Raw genomic sequence first — 25,877 nt, 5'->3', positions numbered from 1 at the left:
ATTAGTTGCCTGAATAAATAACAAGTGTCATAGTTTGTCTTTCAAGTACATTTGGATATTGTCTCAGTAAATAAAATACAAATTTATCTGAAATCATTTTTATATATTATATATAATTATTATACATATTATACATATGTATATATATGTATGTGTGTATATATGTATATATATATATATATATGTATATATATATATATATATATATAATTACAATTTCATAATGGCCTCTTCTCACTATGTATTTTTAGTGTGGCAGAAATAGTGTTGGACTTGGTATCAAAAGAGATATGGGTTTAAACCTTGACTCTGAGCCTTAATTTCTTCATCTGTACAATGGGAATAATTAGTCAACAAGCAATTATTAACCACTTAATATATACATAGTGTATGAGATAGAAAATTGAAAATAAAACCATCCCAATCATTAAGGAATTTTCTGTCAAGGCTATCCTAATGGAGGAAAACAACATATGCACATTTACATGACTATAAAATATATACAATAAATACAGAGTTATTTGGTAAGGAACACTGGAATCAGGAAAGGCCTCCTGTGGGGGAAGATTTTTGATATATTATCAATATATATTGATATATCAATACTTGCAGTAGTCACTTTAGTGAGTCATTGTACTGTTTCCTTACTCCACACCTAGCATTCTAGCCACTGCATCACCTAGCTGCCTTTAGGTTAAGGGAGAGGAAAGCAAATTTGGTGGAGAGAATGGGGTGGCATGGTCTGGGGAAGATGGAGGCAATTTTCTAATGTTATCATGTTGATGACTACCTACTTCATCTATCTGTAATACAAACCTCAGGCTACATTACACTTAGGCTAGATTCTGACAATGAGAAGGAATGCTGCCTAGATCTCAGAAACAATTCCGTTCGGGGCATGTCATTTCATTAAGTGCAATTACATTATGACTCCCAATGAATGTCAATTCACTGGGGAGACATCTCCAGAAGATGGGAAAATATACTGCTTTCCAACAAAAGTGAAGTGTCCTTGTCCAAAAATGTTGGGGAGAGGGAGTTAATTATCCAGATAATTCAAAAGCTAAAACCTAGCTTCCTTCCAAATTATTTAGGTAATTCCCACCATACCACCGTTGGCTCTTCAGAGCCTGACAGAGATGATTCCCCACAATTCTCTGCAAAGATGAACAAATCTATTTGAGATTCAAACCAACAAACATTTATTCATCAAGCTCTCTAGACAGCTGTCTAAGACCACAGGTCACAAATAAATTGCTAATATGTGTCTGAGGGAGTTTCCAAACCAGGAGTACCATCATTGATGAAAAATAGCCGCAGCTGCCATTTTGATGGTCCTTTAAGGTCTGCAAAGTACTTCACATATATCACTTCATTTGACCCTCACAACAACCCTGTCAAGTAAATTCTGTAGGTATTAATAGCCCCTTTTGACAGCCTCAAGAAGTTAAGGCTCAGAAAAGGTCAACGATTTGCCCAATGACACACAGCTAGTGTGTCTGAGGTGGAATATAAAGACAAGTCTTTGTGATTTTAAGTCTGGTGTTCAATCCAGTAGACAACACTCTGGATCTCAGCATAGTCTCCCTCACCCCACATAGTCAGTTGATCAATTGCCATGTCTTGTCAAATCTACCTCTGTAACATCTTTTGCATTCCATTACCCCCCTCCTCACAGGACTACCCCTCTAGTTCAAGCACTCAACACCTCTCCTTTGGATTATTTCAACAGCTTCCTATTTATTTGGTCTCTTTACCTCAAGTCTCTTCCCCTTCAAATGAATGCTCTGCATTAATTTCCAAAGTGGCATTCCTCTAAAGCCTAATCCTGACCATATTATTCCCTTGAGCAATATAAATTCCAGTGGTTCCCTATTACCTCTAAAATCAAACTCCTTTAAAATAAAAGTTCTTTTCAACTTAGCCCCAACCTACCTTTCTCTCTTTATTATTCACCATTCCTCTCTACATGTACTCAGAAATCCAGCTACGCTGGCATTTCTGCTGCCCCTCCTACCACTCTGCCTTAGCATGGACCATCCAGTCCCTCAGAATTAAAATGCATTCTCATTTATCTCTGCATCAGAATCTCCAAATTCCTTCAAAACTTATCTCAAGTAATTGAAGTCTCTTTTGTGCCCCTTCTCTGCTAATACACATCACCTTATATTACCTTGTATTATTTAATTATAGATTTGTACATAGAATTTCTAACTATATAATTTCAAATATGATTACTTGAATTAACTATTATTTCTTTTGTGTATATACCTACATGAGTATATGTTATCTCCCCCTATAAAATGTATGCATTGAAAGAGTAGGGATTGTATTTTTATTTGCCTTCTTATGCCCAAATAACAACATAGTGCCTCCAACACAGTAGCCACTTAAGAAACGTTTGTCTCTTGATTTATCTGGATGTATAGCCTGCCCCTTCCCAAACATGAAAACCACCATTGAAAATACAAAGACAAAAATAAATCAGTCCTCATGAATAAGGAGTTTACATCCTACTGAAGGAAAAGAGAAAACCTTTAAATGGTTAAATACAATATCATTACATATAACAGGTACTGAACAAATGTTGGTTATACCAAATTTTAACACTCCCTTAACATTCAGGGCCAGCAGCAAAATCCTGTCTCCTCCAATACCCATTTTCTACGTGCATGAGATCCTGTTCTTCATCTGAATGTCCCTTCCCATTTATTTCAAAACCCTTCAAACAAGACACTGGCCATGCAACATACAAAATAGCTGGGGACAGTTTCATAACTGTCCAATCAATCCAATACATGCTTGCTGAATCCAAAGAATTCTGACTTAAACATAAGGGTGGGGGCAGAGAACAGGGGAGTTATCCAGTTAGCTGTTCACGTTGGCAGAATTCATTGAATAATTGCTTGGGTCTATATTTGCCTGGTAGATGCCAGTTTTTAATGTGCCCTAAGTGCCTAGCTAGGAGCCTTCATTCCATGAAGCCTATAGCCTGATTTCTCCCTTACAGGGGCCTTATGGCCAACCAAATTTCAAGTTCAAGGCTTTTTCCATGACATTCCCTTCTACCTCCTCTTAGGCCTGTTAACCAAAGGACAACTTATGAAAGACGCTCCCCTTCCCACCCAGGTTCAAGGACTGTTTCAACCAAGGTGGTGAAAGGCCATGCCCCCTGAGAGTAGAATTAGGACGAGACAGAAGCTGCAAAAGGACAAATTTGGGTTTGATGACTGTCCCAGAGTGCAACGGGATGCCTCAAGAAGTGGGAGAATTTCCCCTTCAAGTCCAGATTGGACCATCAACTATGTTCTACTGGGAATTCCTTCCCAGTGTGGGTTGCACTAGATAACTGTAAGGTCTCTTCCAACTTTCACATTCTCTGACGCTGCTTGTCCTTCATCTCAGGGCAGAAGCTACCCATTCAGCCTCCCTGACACCAAAAACACCCACGTCACTAACAGCAAAATATCAGGTGCTTAGTTACATAATATAATCATTTCCACAGTTTTTGACATCACTGAATTTCACAGTGAACCAGATTCTTTCTTCTTCTTCTTCTTCTTCTTCTTCTTCTTCTTCTTCTTCTTCTTCTCCTCCTCCTCCTCCTCCTCCTCCTCCTCCTCCTCCTCCTCTCTCTCTCTCTCTCTCTCTCTCTCTCTTTCTCTCTCTCTCTCTCTCTCTGTCACACACACACACACACACACACACACACACACACACACACACACACACACACACACACACACTTCTCCTTCACGACTTCTAGACCCTGACAGATCAGACAGAACCAGAACAGGTTTGGAAAGATGAAGCAAGCCCTCCTCGAACTGTGCTTCCATGGCCCATGCACAGCCATGGCTGGGACCCTACCCTCAACAGGAAAGGCCCAGGTTCTCTTCACTCACCCTTTTGTAGACATCTTCCTGGCTAGCCTCATACTTCTGTTGCATGCGCTCCTCCAGGAAGTAGATGCGCAGCTTGAGACTGAAGTTCTCCTTCTTCAGGTCATTGAGGTGCTGGGACAGAGTACGATATCCATTAGACATGGTGGGCAACCCATGTGGCGGAGCATCACCAATCCCCCCGCTCACCCGAGGAACATGTCAAAGCAACATAGGGGCATAAATCAAGCCAGATGGGAAGTTACAGAAGGAGACAGGCTGGCCGGCAAGGGGGGGTGGTCTTGCCGGCAAGAGGGGCAAGGGCTCTATGGACACATGCTCCCAAGCAGCCTGCTTTCTCCAGAGCCTTGCTTGGGATTTAGCAGCTCACACTGGGTGCCAGAGTTCAGCCTGCTTTCCTTTTTTACCTCGGGGAGATATTTGTGGAATCCCTGACAGGGGAACATACTGCATGAACTCAGACACAAGTGGTGTTATCTGATCCCAGGCAAGGAATTGACTGTCACCCTCCCAGAGCCTGGCTGGCCCCACTGCAGGCAATTAGCAGCTTCTCCAAAGAGAATAGGGACTGGACCCCAGAAGCTTCCAGGAAATCAGAAAAGTTGGGGTGAGGAGGAGGGAGGAAAGACAGCAAGAGAAAGGACAGGAGAGATGTGGGGTCGGTGATCAGAGTGGTAAAAACCAGAGGGTGACCAGACAGAAAAAAGAAGGCAGCCAGGCAGGCAAGTCTGCTAAACATGGCTATATGCCAAATGCTCACTTTCTGTGAGGTGTGGATCTCAAAGGGTCACTACTACGTTTCATTGTCCAGAAAGGACTCCAATTTCCTTCTGTGATCATACCGCCTTTCCTCAGCCCAATCAATATGTGCAACACACACACACACACACACACACACACACACACACACACACACACACACACACACACACAGAGGCAGCTCTCTGGTGACCTTTCATCATCCATCAAAGGACCATAGTATGTAGAAATAAAAGAGATTGTAGAAACTTATATCTAGTAAAATCACCTCACTTTACAAATTGTGAAACTACCCAGAGAGGCTTCTTACTTGCTTCAAGGTCACATAATAGTAAACAGAGTTGATGTTTGAACTCTGGCTGATTCAGGGACAGGCAGAAAGATAACTGAATTTGGGGTCAGAAAACCTGCATTCAGTCCTTAGTTCTGCCACTGAGTAGCTGCATGATCCAAAACACAAGCCACTTTACCCCTCATGGCCTCAGTTTCAATAGGTAAAATGAGGGCAGCCAGGTGGCACAATAGATGAAGCACATGCCCTGGAGTCAGTCACTTCCTGAGTTCGAATCTTGCCTCAGACACTTAGTAGTTGTATGACCCTGGGCAAATCACTTAACCCTGTTTGTCTCAGTTTCCTCATCTGTAGAATGAGCTGGAAAAGGAAATGGCAAACCACTCCAGCATCTTTGCCAAGAAAACCCTAACCGGGGTCACAAAGAGTCAGACATGACTAAAACAATTGAACAACATCAAACTGAGTGGAGATTCATTGTATCTGTAAGTCCAACACTTACCACAGTGCCTGGAACATAGTAAATGAATAATAAATGCATAACAATTGATTCCAACTTTAAATCCATGATCCTATTATCTGTAAAATGGGGGTGGGGGGAGTAGACAAAATTATCTTGATGATGCCCTGCAGCTTTAAGCTTTTGCTTCTAATACTGTATTCCAAAGCCAATGTTTTCTCTCCACATTCTAAAGGGAGGAGCTGTTTTTCCTATTTCAGTTATATCTTAAGACAAAAAAAAAAATCTATGCTTTACACAAACTTACAAAGGGAAGACTGCCAGGGAAAGGAAAGAAAACAACACAAAACAAAATAATGGCACATGGAACAATTAGCCAGGAGAGCAGAGCTTGCAGGCAGCTTTGTCCCAGACCAGCCCCACCCAGGCACCAGGCTTTAACTCCCTCACCTGTCAAATGAAGCAAGAGATCTCAGCTCCAGATAGTGCAGCTTAAGAGCTCTGAATCACAGCTGAGACATTAGCAGGAAGTATTATTTACTGCACATCACAAGGAACAATGAAGGTGACTGAAAGATAAGCCCACTGACAAGACACCAAACACAGGGGCTCCATGTGGATAAAAGGGTTCAAGAGGAGGAAAAATCTTTCATCATCAAAACCCTTATTGTGTCTTTTCTCTCACTAAGCTCCTTGTGGGCAGGAACTGGAATTTGGGGGTTTTTGTTCTTATCTCTAGCACATAGTAAACATTTAATTAATGTTTATTGATTGGCTAATAACTATGGAATTGATTTTTATGTGCCTGTGTCGTTGTGTCAGTGAGATTGTTTGAGCCTAAGACAAAAACCGTGTGATTTACTCATTTTTGTGTCTCCTGAGATACTATACAGTCCTAGTGCAGAATTTGGTGATCTGTGAAATTGATCAAAGATACACTGTCTCCCCAGTCCTTCACAGTCTTAGTCAAAACGTCATTCATTCATTCATTCATGTACTTTTAGAGTAACTGCTATGAGAAAATATGCAAGGTATATCAGGAGATGCTAAAATTATCACATGATCCTTGCCCTTTGACCCAAACTATCTCATTGGCACAAGAAAACAAACCTAGAGAGACCAAGTCCATAGTTACCAATCAATCAATAAGCATGTATTAAGTGTTTATTATGTGCTGGGCACTGCGCTAAGCTGGAGATACCAAAAAATAAAAACAACAGCAAAACTCCAAACACTAGTTCCTGCTCTCAAGGAACTTATATTCTAATAGAGGAGATAACATATACATAGATCAGCTCATAAAAGACAAAATATTGAGTAGATGGAAAGTGGCCTTAGGAAGGCAGATAGTACCAACAAGAGAAACTGGAAAAAGACTCCTGGAGGAGGTGGCAGTGTTTGAGCTGATCTAAAAGGAAGCCAAGGATTCTACAAGTCAGAGATGGGGAAGGAGGGCATTCCAGGCAGGAGGAACTTCCAGGACAAAGACCCAGAGAAAGAAGATGGAAAATTGTGTGGGAGGAATAGTAAGATGGCCTCTATGGCTGGATCAAAGAGTAAATGGAAGGGAGTAATGTTTAAAAGACTAGAATGTGCATTGTGCAGTGCTTTAAATTACATATAAATTTAAGTTATACAGGTAATATGTAACCTTGCCTCTGCAAATTACCACTGATATGACCTTGGGAAAGTCACTTCATACCTCCTGGGTCCTCAGTTTCTTTTTCTGTACAATGAGAGATAGACAACCTCTGATGTCCCTTCCAGCTTTAGCTTGTCTGATTCTAATAAAGACCCCAAATGAGTAGTATAGCTTCTAAATACAGAATGGGAATGAAAGAGATTGACATTGCTCTAAGTGCCTTGGAAGGGAGCATCCAATAAAGGCTGGAGTCATCAGGGAAAGCTTCCTGGAGGAGGTGGTCCTTCAGTGGGACTTTGCTTGAATAATGTGGGTCTGGTGCATTCCTAGACCACCTGAGATTATATCTCCCCAGGCAGGCTGGAAGGAAGCTGCTGCTAGGGAATCATGAGGACCAGAGCATGCATGGACATTCTGTGTTGGCCTGCCAAGTGGGTGGGATCAGCCTTTTCCATTGGTTGAATAACCAATTGGTGTCTATTGGTGTCTTCAAATATGACCTGACTCGGCTCCAGTTGTGACTTTTGCTGCATTTGCATCTGGGGGAGCAAGATGACTCCTTCACTAATAGCCATTGAAACTATGCAGTGAGGAAGAAGGTTCCACCTCAAGGTTGTATGGGAACAGAGAAGCATGCCTTTTTGTTCAGCTTTGCACATCTTAGCATACTCGCTTAACATCTCTGCTTCTCAGTTTCCTATCTGTAAAAGGACAGTGTTAGGCTCTAAGGTCTTTTTTAGTCCCAAATCTATGATCATATGATCCAGTGTACTCAGATCCTTTCCTGCCATTCTGCTGTTCTTAAACCTCTTGGGGCCCATGAACTCCTAACTGGTGAGAATTCGCTATATCTAGCTGATCTTAGATCCACTGCACTACAGCCATCTTCCTGTTCAAGAATCCTTCCCTGCTACTGCTTGTTTCTTCAGGAACAGTAGTAGAACCAATACAACCACATCAGTCAATTACCTCATATCTCCACTCACCATTCCTGTTACTTCTCATGCTAAAACACCCTCCTGGGCCACCATTTCCCTGCATCTGTTTTTTTCCTTTATGAGAATGCAATCTTAAATCTTATTCATTCACTCAAAGGGAGGATCTGTGCGGACTATGCTGAGTCAATTTATAGACAGCTTTAAATGGCAGGACAAAGGCAAAAAGGAATTGGTGAAGGTTTCTGAGTAGGAGAGGAGACGTGTTTTGGAAAGAGTGAGGAGACTGACATAGCTGAAGTAGAGGGTGCCAGGTAAAAAGAGGGGAAATTAGGTAAGATGGATTCTTTCAATAGATTGCCTTGAATGCCAGGATGAAGAATTCGGATTTGTTAAACAATGGGGATCCACTGTAAGTTTTTGAGCAAGGAAAATACACTGTATCCTTCTCCACAAAAGATGAATTCTCAAATATTTGCCTAAATCCCCAAATGCTTTTTGGCAACAATTCATAGCTCTCACTTGCTCCCTCCCTAATTTCATCTTCCCATCTCCCTTCAGTTATAGAACTCCAGACAGTTTCCTGTTAAGCTCCTAATAATATTATATATTATATAATATTACAGATTATATAGTAATATAGTAGCTCCTAATAATGACCAATGGTGATAATAGCTGGATTGTTGACCAACTGCTAAGTGTCACAACCCCTTGATACATGTCAGTTTTAAAAAATAATAACTATACTTGATGAATTATATTCAATTCAGTCACCACACTGTCCTCTCTTGTTCTTGTAATAGACTAATAATCAACATTTATGGAGAATTTCAAGATGAGCAAAGTGCTCTGGGTAGACTGTCTTATTGGAGCTCTGTGACAACATCGTGATGTAGGTATTAGACATAGCATGGCCTTTTCTAAGCTCTCATACTTCTTGGCACTAGTCAACTCTCCTGAGTACCCTGTTCCTCTGGATAATCTCTCTGGGTTTTCAAGAAACCTTTCTGTCTTGCTTCTCCTCCAACATATGCCCCATTATTATAGATGTACCCAAGGGTTTGTCCTGGGCCCCCCTCTCTTTCTTTACACTCTGTCATAGGTTCACAGAGCTAAAACTGGGAAGGACTTCAAAGGTCATCTATTCCTACCTCCTCATTTCACAACTGAGGAAAATTGAGACCCAGCAAGTGGGCAGGCAGGTGGCACAGTGGATAGAGCACCAGGCCTGGAGTCAAGAAGGCTCGGGTTCAAATCTGACCTCAGACATTGACCAGCTGTAAGACCCTGCACAAGTCACTTAACTTTGCTTGCCTCAGTTTCCTTGTCTATAAAATGAGTTGCAGAAGGAGATGGCAAAATCCCTCCAGCGTCTCTGCCAAGAAAACCCCAAGTGGGGTCACTAAGAGTCAGACATAATGGAGAAACAACTGAGTAAGATTAAGAGATTTGCCTAAGGTCATATGAATGGAGTCCATGAGTATCTCTCTCTTAGGGATCTCATTAGCTCCCATAGATTCAATTATCATCTCTATTCAGATAACTTGCAGATCTACATCTCCAACTCCAGTATGTTTCTTTGTTCAGAGTTCACATTTTTGGAATCACCTTCTTCAAACCTTGCTTGGACAGTCACCTAAATGACACCTAGAACAGAGGTGTCAAACGTGGGTCAACTGAGAGAATGGGACAACACTCCTGAGTGCAGGTCAAACTAGATTAAAATGTAATTTGAGTAATATTTAATAAAATAAATACCAATGAAATAGAACATAGATAATGTCAATATGTGATTTTTTAAGTCAATCCTCAGCCTGCAGGGATCAGTATACCTCGGTTTCCTCATCTATAAAATTGGAATGATAACAACAGCACCTACCTCTCATCGTTGTGAGGGTAAAATGAGATAATATTTGTAAAGTGCTTTGCAAATCTTAAAGGACTATAAAAATATAAGCTGTTGTTATTTTCATCATTATCATTACCCACAATCACTTACAGTTATGATTCTAGTCTCGATCTTAGGGTTACAGCTTGAATAATCCTTAACTAGTAGCAATTGAAAAAGAGATCTCAAGCTGCTTGCGAGGAGTGCCAAGGGAGGCGAAGATGAGTCACTGGGTAGGGACTTTATCATCCACATGACCAGCACAGTCAGTCACTGGTGCTTAGGTAAAATTACCTATTCAGGGTCATACAGTAAATTAGGGGCAGAGGCAAAGCTATAGCCTGACTTGCCATTAAGTTTTCTAAAATCTCTGTCTAATCCCTGAAACCCACATTTAAAATATTCAAGAAATATCATAAGTACTTGTTTTCCCATCCAAACCCCGGGAACCGCTCCACTTAGGATTTTATCTTCTCCAAAGCCCTTTCTTGAAATAACAGGACTAATGATAGGAGAGACAACAAAGGAATCATTACATCAGTCTGAAAAATAAATCCTGCATTAGACAGAGTCATCACATGGCTAAGCCTAGCAAGGACTCAGATGATCCCCACCAATTCCCTTTCTTCAGACACAGACACCAACCACCCCCGATCCCAGAATAATAAGGTATCACATTAGATGCCTATGAACTATATAAAACAAAAACATCTCCCAAAAAAATAAACAACCACTTCCCTAGCTACCAAAAATAGATGGTGGTGCTGAAAGTCATACTGGGGGTGGCAGTCATGAGGGCTATACAGAGAGAAGAGGCTCTAAGCTAGACTCTTCTCTGTTCTTGCCACAAGCAATAAGAGCAGAGCTGAGACATGTCAAGTTTTATTTAGGATATTTAGACATATTTAGGATCATGGGAACATAGTTATAGAATGGGAAAAGGCTTTGGTCCTCATTTAGGTCAAACCCTTTTTCTATACAAATAAGAAAAAAGGCCCAGAGAAAGTGGCTTGCTCATCGTCACATGGATAGAAAGTGGTGGAAAAAGGATTTGAACTCAGGTCCTCTGACTTCCAAGTTCAGCATTCTTTCCATTGTGCCATGGCTCCCAAATCAGAAAGATAATATGCTGAGTGGCAATGCCAAACCCAGAGCAGTAAGGAGGCCAATGTGGATGAAAAAAAGAGTTTGTGAAGGAAAGTGATATGTGTGTGATGGGGGAAACCTGGAGCCAGATTTTTGCTCTTTAAATACTGCAGGTAATATTCTTCGGCTTAGTTAAGGAGATATTGGGGGGGTTCTGTAACCTGAAAAAAATGGTGGGTTCCTTTGAGTAGAGAACAACTCTTCTGGGTTTTAAATGGGGGAAAGAGTATTTAGCTTCGTAGTCATCACAGCTAAATCTAGAGTGGGTCACTGGAGTACATTAAGGGTGATAGTTTCCATTCTGTTGGCAAGTTTTTTTCCCTGAGTTAGTAAGCTTTTGGAAGACTAGAGGTAGGTAGCCAGAGGCAGTGGTGGCAGGACAGTAGCAGCAGTAGCAACAACAATGGTGGTGATAATAATAATAATAGTAGTAGTGGTGGTAGTGTTACTGTTGTTGACAGTGGTGGTACTAGTAGTAGTATTAGGATTAGTAGTACCATATTAGTAGTGGTAGTACTAGGACATTAATACCCATAGTACACACAGTATAAAGAGGAAGAGGAAGAGGAATGGTAGTAGTGATAGTGGTGGTACTAGTAGCAGCACTAATATTAGTAATAATCATATTATTAGTGGTACACTAGTACTCATAGTAGTACTAGTAGTAGCAATATTCATACTATTAGAAGGTACTAGTACTACCACATACATACTGATAGCAGTAAAAAATTCTAGTAGTAGGACTAGTATACCAGTACTCATAGGACTCCTAGTACTCATAGTATTTCGTGTAATAGTTGTATTAGTGTGGTGGTGGTGGTGGTAGTAGCAGTAGTATTAGTAGTGTGACAAAGAAAAATAGCCTTGGTGAGAAGAGGTCTCTAGCCTGGCATTTCCCCAGTAGTGATATAATTCTGAGAAAAATTATTGCCTTGAGTGATAGCAGTGTCTGCTGTTACCCACTAGAATCACTTCTGAAGAGCAGTGTCTGACACTTGCTGGTGGGAGCTACATGGAATTGCAAAAGAAGCCACTATTGAAAGTTCAAGATGCAGCTAAAGTCCATAAAGAACTAGAGGAGTTGCTATGGCTGTTGACATCAGTTGGGAACAGCAAGGGAAGAATCTGCCCAGCCATTATTATAATTAAAAGAGATTTGACATATGAGAAAAGATTGCTTATTGGAAAATGTCTTTATTTTCTAAGAATTCTGCTTTGCCATCTTTTAAATTTTCAATGAAATCTTCCTTCTGTTATTTTATATTTTCACGTTTTCAAGGACAGTTGGTGTACTGTATGGTGCCAAAGTGTGTCTTCCCTAAATTTTCTTGGGGAAGATCTCAAGTCAGAGTTGAGAAATCCCTCAAAGTGAAGGGATGAGCCCTTCAAGATGCAAGAACTTCTGAAATAAAGATTACATTTACAAATTCAAATAGCATAGCAGCTAAATATGTAAAAGAAAAACCTAGTCTTAGAGGAGAATGGGTAGAAAATTGATAGCTACAGATTTTCCCACACTATCACTGTCCAAATATGACAAGTACTCCAGTGATCCATGAGTTGCCCACTATGTGCAAGAACTTTGCCAGCTGCTAGAGATACAAAAATAGACAAGGATAGGCTATTTATACTCCACTAGGAGAAAGTACACAGAACCATGGCATCTCTGAGTCAGATAGGACCTCATGGACCATCTAGTCCAACCCATACATACATGGAAAATGCCCTCTCAACCATTTCCAACAAGTAGTCATTCATTCTTTGCTTAAAGACCTCCAGTAATGCCCACTTCCTGAGGTAGTCTGTTCTGGATTTGGATAGGTCTAATGTTTAGAAAGTTTTTCCTTTTATTAAGCCTAAAGTCTCCTCTGCAATTTCTGGGGGTGTGCAGAGGTGAAGTGGCTAACCTAGAGAAGACCAGGGACCTTTTTATTCACATCTATAGAGATTCTAACATGGGCTCTATTGGGAGATAATGGAAGCAACTCTGGGTTGGTGAGGAGTGGGGAGGCAGGGAAAGAATGAACTTAAAAGACAGGATTTAGGTAGAGGCTACTCCTGCCCCCCAAAGAATGAACTCTGCCCATTCAAGCCTGTAGTTTGGGCTATTGTGCCTTGGGACAACATGGATAACACAGAGATCTGGAAAATCCAAATAACTCAACAAAAAATAAAGTAAGATAATGAATGATTTTATAAGCATTGCCCTATCGTCCTGGGGAAGGGGGAGAAAAAAACTAAAAGTTGTGTTTTACTATTCAATTAATTAAGTTAAAACCAATATAATAAACATTTACTAACTGCTGTGTGCCCACCACTGACTAAAAAAATCCTCTCACCAACTTGTGGCTCATACAATCCCAGGGGCCCCAGTAGCAAGGCCCAGCTGTGTCACTTAAGTAACAACTGGACCAGATATACACAAAACTGGCAACCAATGCCAAGGAGCCTGAAGGAAGCAAACTTGTACTCCAGAAGCAGGTGGCGTCAGGATGGAAGACTTGCTAGGGTCTGGGGCTCAGTGTGAACTGTTTATGGAACATCATATCAAGGATACAGGAAGTTATGACCTTTGCTGTATTCTGTCCTCATCAGGCCATGTATAAAGTATACTCTTTCTATATTTAGAGTCCTTACTGAGGATGTTCTAAACCTTCTCTTCTCTGCTGAAGCCTCCCACATAATTTCTTCTCCCTACCTTCCCACCTGGATAATTCTCCTCATACTCCCAGCTAGTTTGGTGCCTAGCATATAGTGGGCACTTAATATTTGCTGATTGATTGACTTCCTGAGAAAACAAGCCATTCATTTCAAATCCTTTCTTCTCCTCTTCTCTAACATTTCACAAGTCCATGGCATCATCCCCCAATCTCTCTTTCTTTATTTAGTTCCTGATGAAGAGGGGTCCTTTTTCCCTTCCAAGGCCAACCTCTGTACCATGTGCCCCTGATCTATCCTATCTCATACTCTCTAGCAAATTGGCACCACTGTCATTCTTCCTCTTTCTCTTTTATCTTTTCCTATCTACTAGTTCCTCTACTGCTTTCTACAAACACACTCAAGTCTCCTCTATCTTAAAAATAAAAACCAAACCTTTTCTAGACCTTACCATTCTTTCAAGTTGTGGTTCTATTGCTTTTCTGCCCTTTTCAGTCAAACTCCTGTGCATACCATCTACATTCAATGTCTCCACTTCTTCTTCTCTCATTTACTCCTTAACACCCTTTGCAAGTTGGCTTCCAACGTCATCACTCAATGGAATTGTTATCTCCTCAGTTACCAATAAGCTCTTTAATTCTATGACCTTTTCTCAGTCTTGATTTTTCTTGACATTGGTGACCACCTCCTCCTTCTGAATACTCCCTCTTCTCTGACTACTTGTAGCCTGGTTCTCCTCCCACCTGTGTGACTACTCCTTCTTAGACTCTGCGTCTCAGACCTAGAGGCCTATTGTCTTTTTTCTCTACACTCTCTATGCTGGTGACTTTATCAACTTCTATGGATTTAATTATTATCTCAGCACCTATGTGGCACAATAGTTAGAGCACTGGATCTGTTGAAATAAAACCTCAAACACTAACTCTGGGACTCTAGGAAAGTCACTTAACATCTCTGTTTCTCAGTTTCCTCACCTGTTAAAGAACAGTGTTACTCTCTAAGGTCTCCTTTAGTCCCAAAACATGGGATCTCAATGCACTCGGGACATCTTCCTGCCATCCTGCTGTTCTTAAATTTCTGGGGCCCATGAGCTCCTGATTGGTGAGAATTTGCCATATCTAGTTGGTCTCAGACCCTGTGCACTACAGTCATCTTCCTGTTCAAAAACCCTTCCTAATTATTGCCTCATGCTCCAGGAACAGTAATCTAACCAAACAATCTTTCCATTTCTGGAAAGAACATGTCTATCAGTTGCCTTATGTCTATACTCACCATTTTCATTACTTCCAGCACTAAAACATCCTCTCAGGCTACCATTCCCCTGCATCTGTTGTTTCCCTCTGTGAGAATGCAAGGTCATGGAGGGCTGTATTTCCAAAATTTAGCGCTTTGTCTCGTATGTAGTCAGAATTGAATGAATGATTTTTATTCATTCGTTCGTTCTATGCCAATGACTTGGTTCAGATCTATATGTCCAGCCCCAATATCTCTTTCAAGCTCTAGTCCTATATCACTAAATCCTATTGGACATTTCAAATTAAATGAATGATAAACTTTTCAAACTAAACATATCTAAAACAGAATTCATTATCTTTTTACTCAAATCCACTTCTTTTCTGAAATTTCTTTATTTCTGTTGAGGGCAACACAATCCTTCTAGTCAATCAGATTTCAAAGAGTCATCTTTGATTCCTCACTCTCACTTACCCCACATGTCGGGTCCATTGCCAAATTTTGTTTCCACCTCCACAGTATGTCTCACATCTACACCCCTCTCTCCACCTACATAGTCATAACTATAACCCAGGCCTTCATCACCTGTTGCCTAGATTCTTAAAATAGCCTCCTAAATGGTCTTCCTGCTTCATCTCTCCCAATGGTATTCCATCCCTACAGAAGCCCGAGTGATTTCTCTGAAGCACAGGCCTGACCACATTATGCCCCTACTCAATAAACTCCAACAGATCCCTATTACATCTAGAAACAAATATATACTCCTTTGTTTGGCATTTAACTTTAAGCGTTTACAATTTGGTCTCATTCAGCCTCATTATACATCTCTTACTCCCCTTCTCATACAAGGGACAGTCAAACTCACCTTCTCATTGTTTCTTACACACCTCTAGTCTCCAGACCTTTCCATGGCTGGAATGTACTCCAAACTCACCTGTCCCCCTCAGAATACCTTACTTTCTTCAAGACTCTGTTCAAGTGCCCCCCTTTTAACTCCTGATCCACTCAGCTACTAGCTGGGGCTACTATTTCATAAGAGACCCCAGACTCATTCACTTCATTCCTGGTTCAACTCATCTCCAGACACTTTATCTCCGTAAGAGTAGCCTTCCCACTCTGAAGATGTCTCTGTCCTGAAATCTGTGCTCCTGATTGTTGAGTGCCTAGACCACACACCATGAGAATGGGAGCTCCTTAAGGGCGGTGATGTATCCTGCTTGCTTTATTTATAGCCCCTGTACTTGGCACAGTGACTAGTACTTAAATGATATTCTCTCTCTTCTTTTTCTCTTTCCCTCTCCTTTCTCTCTGTCCCTCTTCTCTATGTGTGTCTCTCCTCTCTCTCTCTCTCTCTCTCTCTCTCTCTCTCTCTCTCTCTCTCTCTCTCTCTCTCTCTCTCTCATGTATCTACTTATCTATCCATCTACCTACCTATCCACCTACCAACTTATTTATCTACCTACCTACTATCTATCCATCTATCTGCCAGTACCTCCTCTATTGTTTAATCTATCATATATGTGTATATTTATCCCTATATATGTATATATATGTGTATGTATGTATATATATGTATGTCATATATATGATAGATTAAATATGATGGATGGATATGTGTGTGTGTATATATATATGTATATATACATATATATATATATATATATATATATATATATATATATATATATATATATATATATATATATATATATATATATATATATATATATATATGGAGAGAGTGATACACACACATATAGGCCCATATATGCCCATGTTGACTCCTCTTGCTAAATTATAAGCTCCTCAAGGATGCTTTGCCTTGGCATCCTCAACGTAGGGTAGTGCAGGGTCCCAACATGTAGAAGGCACTTGATAAATGTTTGTTAATTGGTTAACCATTACATTTAAAAGCATTTAAAAGACTGCAAATAGGATATAGAGTATCCTTGAGATAAATAGGAGGTACAGTAGAAGGAATGGGGATGTTTAGCCAGAAAAGCCTAAATGTCAATTATTATTATGACTTATTAATGTTGGACTATGTGATTAGTAGTGTATATGAGAGAATAATTAGTTACGGAGAAGTGAAAGTTTGAGTGATTGACTGGGAATGTATTTAGAAGTGGATCCTTTCGCAGTTTTCAGGAGATTCTGACCTTGATCCCCCTCTCCTACCTCCCCCTCCCCACAGTATTCAGGTTGTCTACTTGGGCAAACTTCCATTTAGAGAGGATGAAGAAAGTGAGGATGAAGTCAGGCACTGAGACAGAGGCCCCAGTTTTCATTCAACTTTTGAGATTAAGGTTGGACAAGGTACTAATTAAACTAAAAACCAGAGAAATGTCCAATTAAGACAACCTTGAAGTACCACATTACATCCATCAAACTGGAAGAAGCATGACAAAATGATAAGGCTTAATGTCAATGGGAAAATTAGTGGATGTTTCTGATTCCCTAGCAAATGCCACACTATTATCATTATTGCTAGAATGTAAATTGGTGCATTCTTTTTGGAGATCAAGCTGACACATGGATACTATTAATTATTACATAATTAATCATATCTTTTGGCCTAGTGATTCCACTGCTAAGCCTTTACTTAGATGAACAAATATTCATAGCTGCCTTAATACTATAAAAAAAATTAACTTTATGTCCAATGATTGGGGAATGGCTGAAAAAGATTGTGGAATAAGAAGTCGATAGAGGATTACTAAGAAGAGTCATAAGAAGTAGCCTGGTGGAGTCAAAAAACACTGAACTTAGAGTCAGACTTGATCTAGGCTTGAATTCTCCTTCTGAAACACCTTCAAGTGAATGATCCTGGCCACAGGATCACTGAGTCACAATCTCCTCAATATAAAATGAAAGGAACTATGTTTGCTGCACCTCTCCCATAAGGGTGTTTTAATAATAAAGGAAGGAATGCATGCAAATACTTTGCAAAGTCTTAAAGTTTTTAATGGGACAGCTATTATTATTACTGCCTTATTAAAGAATGAAAAATAGGAATATGAACTAGGAAGAAAGGAAAACCTTATACAAAGTGATGCAAAAAGGATGCAAGAACAGAATTAGAAGAATATCCATAATAACTATGATTGTACAGAAAAGAGCAAAAAAAATTATAAAATTACCTAGGGGAAAGGACAGCTAGGTGGCTGGAGATGATGGATGATCTGAGGAATGTGTGACAAGCCCCCAATTTTCTACATTTGAAAAGAAAAATCAAACTCTACTTGGATATTCCATGTTCAGGGCTCAATCGCCCCTACTGGCTATTACCTCCACTAAAAGTTTTCTCTGATGTCTCATCATTTTCTCAAAAGTTTTCTCTGATGTCTCATCATCAGGCCTCACCCTGATCAGGCCAATGGAGTGCAAGTTCTGCAAAGTCCTACCAAAATGGCAAGGCTTTGAGGATATGGGTCTGCCGAACTGTATGTCTAGTGTCCAAGGACCAGCCTAGTTAATTCTGAGGAGATTCCTCCCCAGACTGGCCAGAGGATGATTGATTTTTCAGCCACAGAAACTCTCAGACATCATTAGTTGTGTCACAGAGGGCTTCTGATCTGAATCAAAGATCAGCAACCAAATGAGAGTTGCTTGGAGCATTGGTTACTGACTGACTTTCTGGATGTCAGAGACTGCGGGGAATGACATATTTAGGCCTTTGGGATTTGGACATGCAAATTGTTTTCTTCTGAAATCATGCCTGGAAATTTTTTTTATGACTGATTCAAGAGACATTCTGGTAGACTCCAACCTGATGTAGTACAGAAAAATAGTCCCTGGAATATCTGAAATTTCCACAGGATAGGGTGAAGTGGGGAAAACACTCCTAATGGTAACATTTCTAAAGAAATACAACTAAACCATAGTCCAAGTGGAAAAGTTTGCCACAGGTTAGGCCCGCAACAGGCTGACTCACTATGGCTAGACTCAGACTGCCAGAGTAAGCTGGCTTCTGGCTATAAATAGTGTGTACTTGCAGCTGTCTTTGCTGAAGGTTTCTGGATAAAGGAGACATTGTGGGGGAGGTAGAGGCATGAAGGTAGGCAGGAAAAAGTGTGTGCCATTCCAGGTTGGGGGAATACTTTAGTGTGAATAAAATTTCTAAGGTAGGAAAACAAATGATACATTCAGGGTACAGTGAGAGGAAACAAGGGAAGTATTTAAGCTAAGGCTGTTGAAGGGAGAGGGGATGTAAGGGGAAAGGTCTCTAGCCCTTACCCAGTATCTCTCTCTCTCTCTCTCTCTCTCTCTCTCTCTCTCTCTCTCTCTCTCTCTCTCTCTCTCTCTCTTCTCTCTCTCTCTGTCTCTCTGTGTCTCTCTGTCTATCTCTCTCTCTCTGTTTCTGTCTCTTTGGCTCTCTCTGTGTGTCTCTTTCTCTGTCTATGTATGTGAGTCTCTATTTCTCTGTCTCTTTTTCTCTCTCTCTGTCTCTCTGTCTCTGTCTCTGTCTCTCTCACTCACACACACACACACATACACACTCACACCAATACCCCCAAGAGGCCTTTCCCCCTGACACCACAAGCTCCATGCTCCTCCTCTCCTGTAGCACTAGGCCCTGTTTAGGAGCTTTCTCCATTAGACCTTCTTTAATTCTTCTTCCTTGACTTTTGGGACAAGAAGAACCTCTTTCTCTCCTACCACTCTGACTGCTTCTTCTCTTTCTCCTCTCTTCCCATCCCCCAAATGTAGACAGAATCCAATGGTCATTCCTCTCCTGACTAGACTTCTGATTTTATGGACTTTACTACCATCCCTCAACTGCCTCAGCACCTGGGGCCTCCTCACCCCAGAACATCCATCGGTCTCTGCAACCTTCTCACCCTGGCACATCCCTCCGTTGGGCTGACCTCCATTTCTCATTGGTAAGTTCTGCCTACCCATGGCCTCCATTTTGAAAGGGGCCATCCTTTATTCCCCTTTGCTTCTCCCTTTCCCTGACTTTGTCACCATGCCCACTGCATACCTTCCCCTGCCTCCATTCCCTTTCAGCATCCTTTTGTATGTTGTCTTCCCCCTTTAAAGTGTAAGCTCTCTGAGGGCAGGGAGCTTTCTTTTTTCTCGCATTTTCGTCTCAAACACTTAGCACTGTGCTTGGCATGTAGGAAATGCTTAAAAAATGCTCACTGCTAACCTCTTCAGTCCTTGCCCCTCTGCTCTTCACTCTCTCCATCCTCCCTGCTGATCTTATCAATCAATCAACCAACATTTATCAAGTGGCAACTGTATGCCAGGCCCAATGCTAGATGCTGAACATACAAACAACAAAAATTATACAGTCCCTGCATTGGGGAACTAACAAGCAGGGAGGGGGGAGAAAAGAATCAGGAAAGGTCTGTTGTAGGAGATGACAAAGCTGAGCTTTGAAGGAAAAGAAAGATTCTAAGGAGAGAAAAGGAGAAGAAGAGGAAGAGGGAGTACATTCCTGGAGTGGGAGAAGAGTTTCTACAAAGGCAGCAGCAAGAGATGCAATGGCAGGAGTTAGGAACTACAGGGAGGCTAGTCTGGCTAGACCATAGACAGACAGATAGACAAGTGGAAGGATGGACAGAGAGAATGTGAGTGAGAAAGATACAGAGACAGACAGACAGATAGACATAAATAGATACAGTGACTTGTTGACAGATGGAAGGATGTACAGAGAGAGTGTGTATGTGTGAGAGGCAGAGATATATAGACAGATAGACATAGATAGATAGATAGATAGATAGATAGATAGATAGATAGATAGATAGATAAGTAGATAGATAGATAGATAGACAGACAGACAGGTAGATTGATAGACAGGTAGACAGGTAGACAGATACATACATAGACAGATAGATACAGAGACAGACAGATATAGATACAGAGACAGATACAGAGGCAGACAAACAGATACATTCAGATATATAGAAGAATAGAGAGAAGGATAGACGGATAGACAGACAGACAGACAGATAGACAGATAGATGGATAGATAGATAGATAGATAGATAGATAGATAGAAAGAGAGAGAGAGAGAGAGAGAGAGAGAGAGAGAGAAAGAAAGAAAGAAAGAAAGAAAGAAAGAAAGAAAGAAAGAAAGAAAGAAAGAAAGAAAGAAAGAAAGAAAGAAAGATAGAAAAAAGGCTAGAAAATAGATTGGAGCCAGAATGTATGATGTTTTAAATGCCACACAGAGGTATAAGTATTTGATGCTAGAGGCTGCAGGGAGCCTCCCATGATCACATTTATGTGGATTATCCTGAGATCTGAAGCCCTGACCTTTTTCTCTAGCTCCAGCCCTGTATTTCCCACCACCCACAGAGCTAGCTTTCCTTCCTGACTTCCCTATATCTATTAATTATACTGTCATCCACCCAGTCACACAGACTTGAAACATGAATCACCTTTGACTTCTATTTCTCCCTCGCAGACCCCCACCCCATCTAGTCACCAAGCCCTGATGATTCTTTCTTCAAGGTGTTGTCTCCATTTGTCCCTTCTCTTCCATTCCCAGGGACGCTGTTCTATTCTAGGGTTTGTTTATTTGTTTCATGGCCTGTCTATCCATGTCTGATTTGTTTATTTTAATTCAATAAATATTTATTCCATGTCTGGTTTCTTTACATTAATTCAATAAGTATTTCTTCCCTCTAAAATTTGCTCTGAATACTTCTACTGTGTTAGTTATAATTAAATAATGATTTATTTATGCACAAAATCCTCCAGTGATTTCCTGTTGCCTACAAGAGAAAGTTGTAGCTCCTTAACCAAGCATTTAAGGTCTTTCACAGTGTGATGCCAACTCACCTTTCCAGCTTTCTCTGTCATTATGCATTTATACTCTGGAATTCTTTGCTGAAGCCAAAGTCACAGAATCAGAATTTCTAAGCTGGAAGGGAGCTTGGAGGTTATCTGGGGTCAGAGGACTTGGGGTCAAATATTTGCTCTGTTATCTGTATATGACTTTGGGCAGGTAATTTAACCCTTCTTGTCCTAGGGGTCCTCCTCTATAAAATGAAGGGATTAGACTAGTGACCTCAAAAGACATCTCAGGCTCCTTCTGGGTTTAAGCCTTGTGAAGTCTACAGTGAATGAGATGACAGCCTGAAGCAATGGACTGAGTGCTGGGTATAATGGGAAGAAGGCCTGGGTTCAAATTCTGCCTCTCAAAATTTGATTTATCACTTAACTACTCTGAGCTTTGTTTCCCTCACTTGAAAATGAGGATACTGATAACTTTAATCCTATGACACAAGGATGTTGTGAGACTCACATGAGATTATCGATGCAAAGCACTTTGCAAACTTTAAGATTTTACATAAACATTATTACAATCCCATTGTCATACCTGCTCCTTGAACCCTACCCACTTATCCCATACCCCCAATTTGAAAACATTATTCAACTCACAGATCCTACAATACATCTTTTGCTTTCCTATATCCATGTTTTGTCTCATTCTCCTAGCCTGGAATGCCCATCTTTCTCTCCGTCTATCAACCCATTTTCAAGACCCAGTTCACATCTTTCCTTCTCCATGAAACCTTTCAAGATGGCGCCAACTCATGATATACTCGGCTGCCCCTGAATCCTCATTTCCTGAATCATTCATTTGGTAATGGATGACATACTTACTACTTTCCTTGACAGATCTTTTCTCTTGTATTGAATTGTTATTTATTTAGAGTCACAGAATGCTAGAACTGGAAGGGACCTTAAAATCCTATGTTGTCATTTTTTACATTTATGAGGAAACTGAAGCCCAGAAGAGCAAAGTTATTTGCCCCAAGTAACAAAGAAGATTAGTCTCTTCTGGGGTCAGGACTCTAAATGCACGCCATCTTCTGACTGTGATTCCAGGAGCCTTTCCCCTGGACCATACCACCTTTCTCTGGTATCACAGACTTTTGTTTGTTTGTTGTTTCTCCAAATAATAGCAATAATAAGACCTAGCATTTACATGACACTCACTATGTGTTAGGCACTTCGGCACTGTGCTAAGTACTTTACAAAACATCTCACTGATCTTATCCTCACAACAAATCCTGCCTTGGAAAGTAGGTGCTATCATTATCCCCATTTTACAGATGAAGAAACTGAGGCCAACAGAAATTAAATGACTTTCCCCAAAACAAGTAGCCAGTAAATGTCTAAGGCCAGATTTGAAGTCTTCGTGACTGCAGGTCCAGCACTCTATCCTCTATTACACCCAGCTGCCTTCATTGTCACACTGGGGAAAACAAAACAAAACAAAAATTTGTCATATGACCCAGAAGACCTAAGTTATGGTCCCAACTCTGCCATTTATTAGTTGTGTGACCATGAGCAAATCACAATCTGAGTCTCAGTGTTGTTGTCATTCAGTTGTTTCAGTTGTGTCTGATTTTTCATGACCCCATTTGGGGTTTTCTTGGCAAAAATACTGGAGTGGTTTGCCATTTCCTCCTCTAGCTCATTTACAAATGAGAAAACTGAGGCAAACAGGGTGAAGTGACTTGCCGAGGGTCACACAGCTAGTAACTATCTGAGGTCAGATTTGAACTCAAGCTTTCCTGTCTTTAGGCCCAGTACTCTATCCATTATGCCAGATAAGTGAGTCTCACTATCTTCATATATAAAGTAAGGATATTACTCCTATTAAGTACTTTACCAGGAAAGTAAGCATTTTATAAATCTTAAATATTTCAACAAAGGCCTTAAAACACTGTAGAAATATGAAATATTACTATCATCAATAATGATGATAATGTTCAGCTAGCTAGGAAAAGAGTCATCTGATGTGCCTTCCTACTAATCAGTCCACTAGCAATTCCCTAATCTATAGGGAATCTATAGGGAATCTATAGAGAATCTATAATCATAACAAATTGCCTTCAGAGAGATCAGAGTTGGAAGTGACCCAAGTGATCATTCATCATCTCAACTCTCTGTTTGACTTTTAAAGCCCTTCCTTACCTGACCTCTTCCCACCTTTGCAGTCTTCTTACACCTTTCTTCTTTCCATATGCACTAGAATCCAGAAATATTGGCTTCCTTGATGTTTCTCCACAAGACATTCTTTCTCCCAACTCCATACATTTTCACTAACTATCCTTCATGGTTGAGATGATCTCTCTCTCCTTGTCTTCACTAGCTTCCTTCAAGTTTCAGCTGAAAATTCATATTTTTTGGATCCTTCTTCAGAGATTACCTCCACTTTTTCCTGTAGGTATCTTGTTTGCATGTAGTTGTTTGCATGTGGTATCACTCATTAGGATGTAACCTCCTTAAGGACAGAGACTATTTTTGCCTTTCTTTTTACCCCCAGCACTTAGTACAGTGCCTGGCATAGTGTTGATTTGACCTGACCTGAACGCTTTACTGAATTCATTCTACACCAGGTGATCTCAACAGGCTGTAAAGATAAATGCTCAGAAAACTAGGCCAGTGTCTTCATGTAATAAATCACAAAGACCATTGCAATGAGCCTCTGGCAAGCTAGACTTCAGAACTCTGCTTCCCCTTTCTTTTTCTTCCTCCAAGGGCAATAGCCCTATTCTCCCATTCCACTGAGTCACCATGTCATTCCTCTATCCTCTTGGACCAGAAATCACCTATGTGATCCCTTTGAATTGGTATTCAAGTGGTAAGCCTACAACACTTGGCCTCAGAGCAGCTGTACCTCCATTGTACTAGGTACCCTTACCATACATACCACTATCAATTGTTGGTTACAAAGGCTTAGTTCTTTTTTGCCTCCCCCACCCAACCTCCTTTTAAGACTAGTTTTTGTCAATGATTTTAGAATATTTTCCTTTTCTTTCTTTCTCTGAAGGATTCTTTCCCTATAAAGATGAAGCCACTGTCTCACCCTTCAGGAGACCTTGCATAGGAGGCCAATTCATCAACATTCTCTTTCTGTGACTTGGGCATATGCAACCAAAATCACATTCACAACATACAAGCAGGGTTCAAGGTTGTTATTTGTGACTTTGGAATGTGTCAAGTGTAAATGCTTCTCCTACCCCAAGTCAACCCCTAATCTTGCCTTCAAAAGACTAGGCAGGGTGGGGAACCTGCAGCCTCAAGGCCACATGTAGCCTTCTGGGTCCTTGGGTGGGGCCTTTTGACTGAGTCCAAGTTTTACAGAACAAATCCTTTCGTTAAGGGAACTTGTTCAGTGAAGTTTAGATTCAATCAAAGAGCCACACTTGAGGACCTAGAGGGCCCACATGTGGCCTCGAGGCTGCAGGTTCCCCACCCCTGGCCCAATGCTTTGATCAGCAGAGATACATTAATCCTGTGAGAATAAAGTTTCCTTATTATCAAGTACATGATGCTAAAAGAAAACCAAACGGCTTTTACTTGTCCCTGATCAGCTAGATGTATATATGACCTGAAGGCAATGGAATATTACTCTACCATAGGAAATACTGAATATGAAGAATAGAGAAAATCAGGGGAAGACATATGTACTGATACAAAGTGAAGTAAGCAGAACCAGGAAAACAACATGCGTTGTAACTACAACAATGTAAATATAAAAAAAAAAAAACAAACAGAAAAACAAATGCTATGTAATAATAATGACTGATTCCAAAGGAGAAAATGCACATTGCTTACTCCCTCTGTAGAAGTGCGGGACCATGGAAGTAGAGTATTTTGTATAGTATAAATCTTGAATGATGGGTTGGTGAGTTTCAGAAAACTGATTTTTCCTTTTTTCTTTCTTTTCTTATCTTTGTTTTAATAATAATTCTCTAGGGAGGGAAAGGGGGAAATGAAGGTCATGTAAGAACAAAAGATTTCAGTAAAAATTTGAAAAAGAAAACAAACATGAGTAAGCCTAGCCAAAATTGTAAAGTCTTCAGAATTTATCTTCAGGCCTTGGCAAAGATGTGATTAGCGTGGGTTAATCAGGACTTTGTCCCAAGGTGCTGATATAAGCAGTGGAAGAGAAATCTTCATAACCTCTGGATGCACCAAGCATGATCACCT

General features: G+C 40.5%; 1 protein-coding gene across 3 annotated transcripts in view; it reads right to left on the bottom strand.

Annotated features, from left to right (window-relative positions):
* The window catches only part of PDE4DIP (phosphodiesterase 4D interacting protein), a 276,664-nt gene that overhangs the window by 176,953 nt on the left and 73,834 nt on the right, over positions 1-25,877 (bottom strand). For all 3 annotated transcript variants that reach the window (XM_072644546.1, XM_072644554.1, XM_072644549.1), the window contains exon 4: positions 3,906-4,016. In XM_072644546.1, the coding sequence (XP_072500647.1) occupies positions 3,906-4,016 (111 nt within the window). The remainder of the gene's footprint in view (positions 1-3,905; positions 4,017-25,877) is intronic.

This window comes from Notamacropus eugenii, chromosome 2 (genome assembly GCF_028372415.1).
Source record: "Notamacropus eugenii isolate mMacEug1 chromosome 2, mMacEug1.pri_v2, whole genome shotgun sequence".
NCBI classification, from domain to species: Eukaryota; Metazoa; Chordata; class Mammalia; order Diprotodontia; family Macropodidae; genus Notamacropus; species Notamacropus eugenii.
The sequence above is the reverse complement of the archived record's forward strand: the minus strand, read 5'-3'. Positions and strand labels throughout refer to the sequence as shown.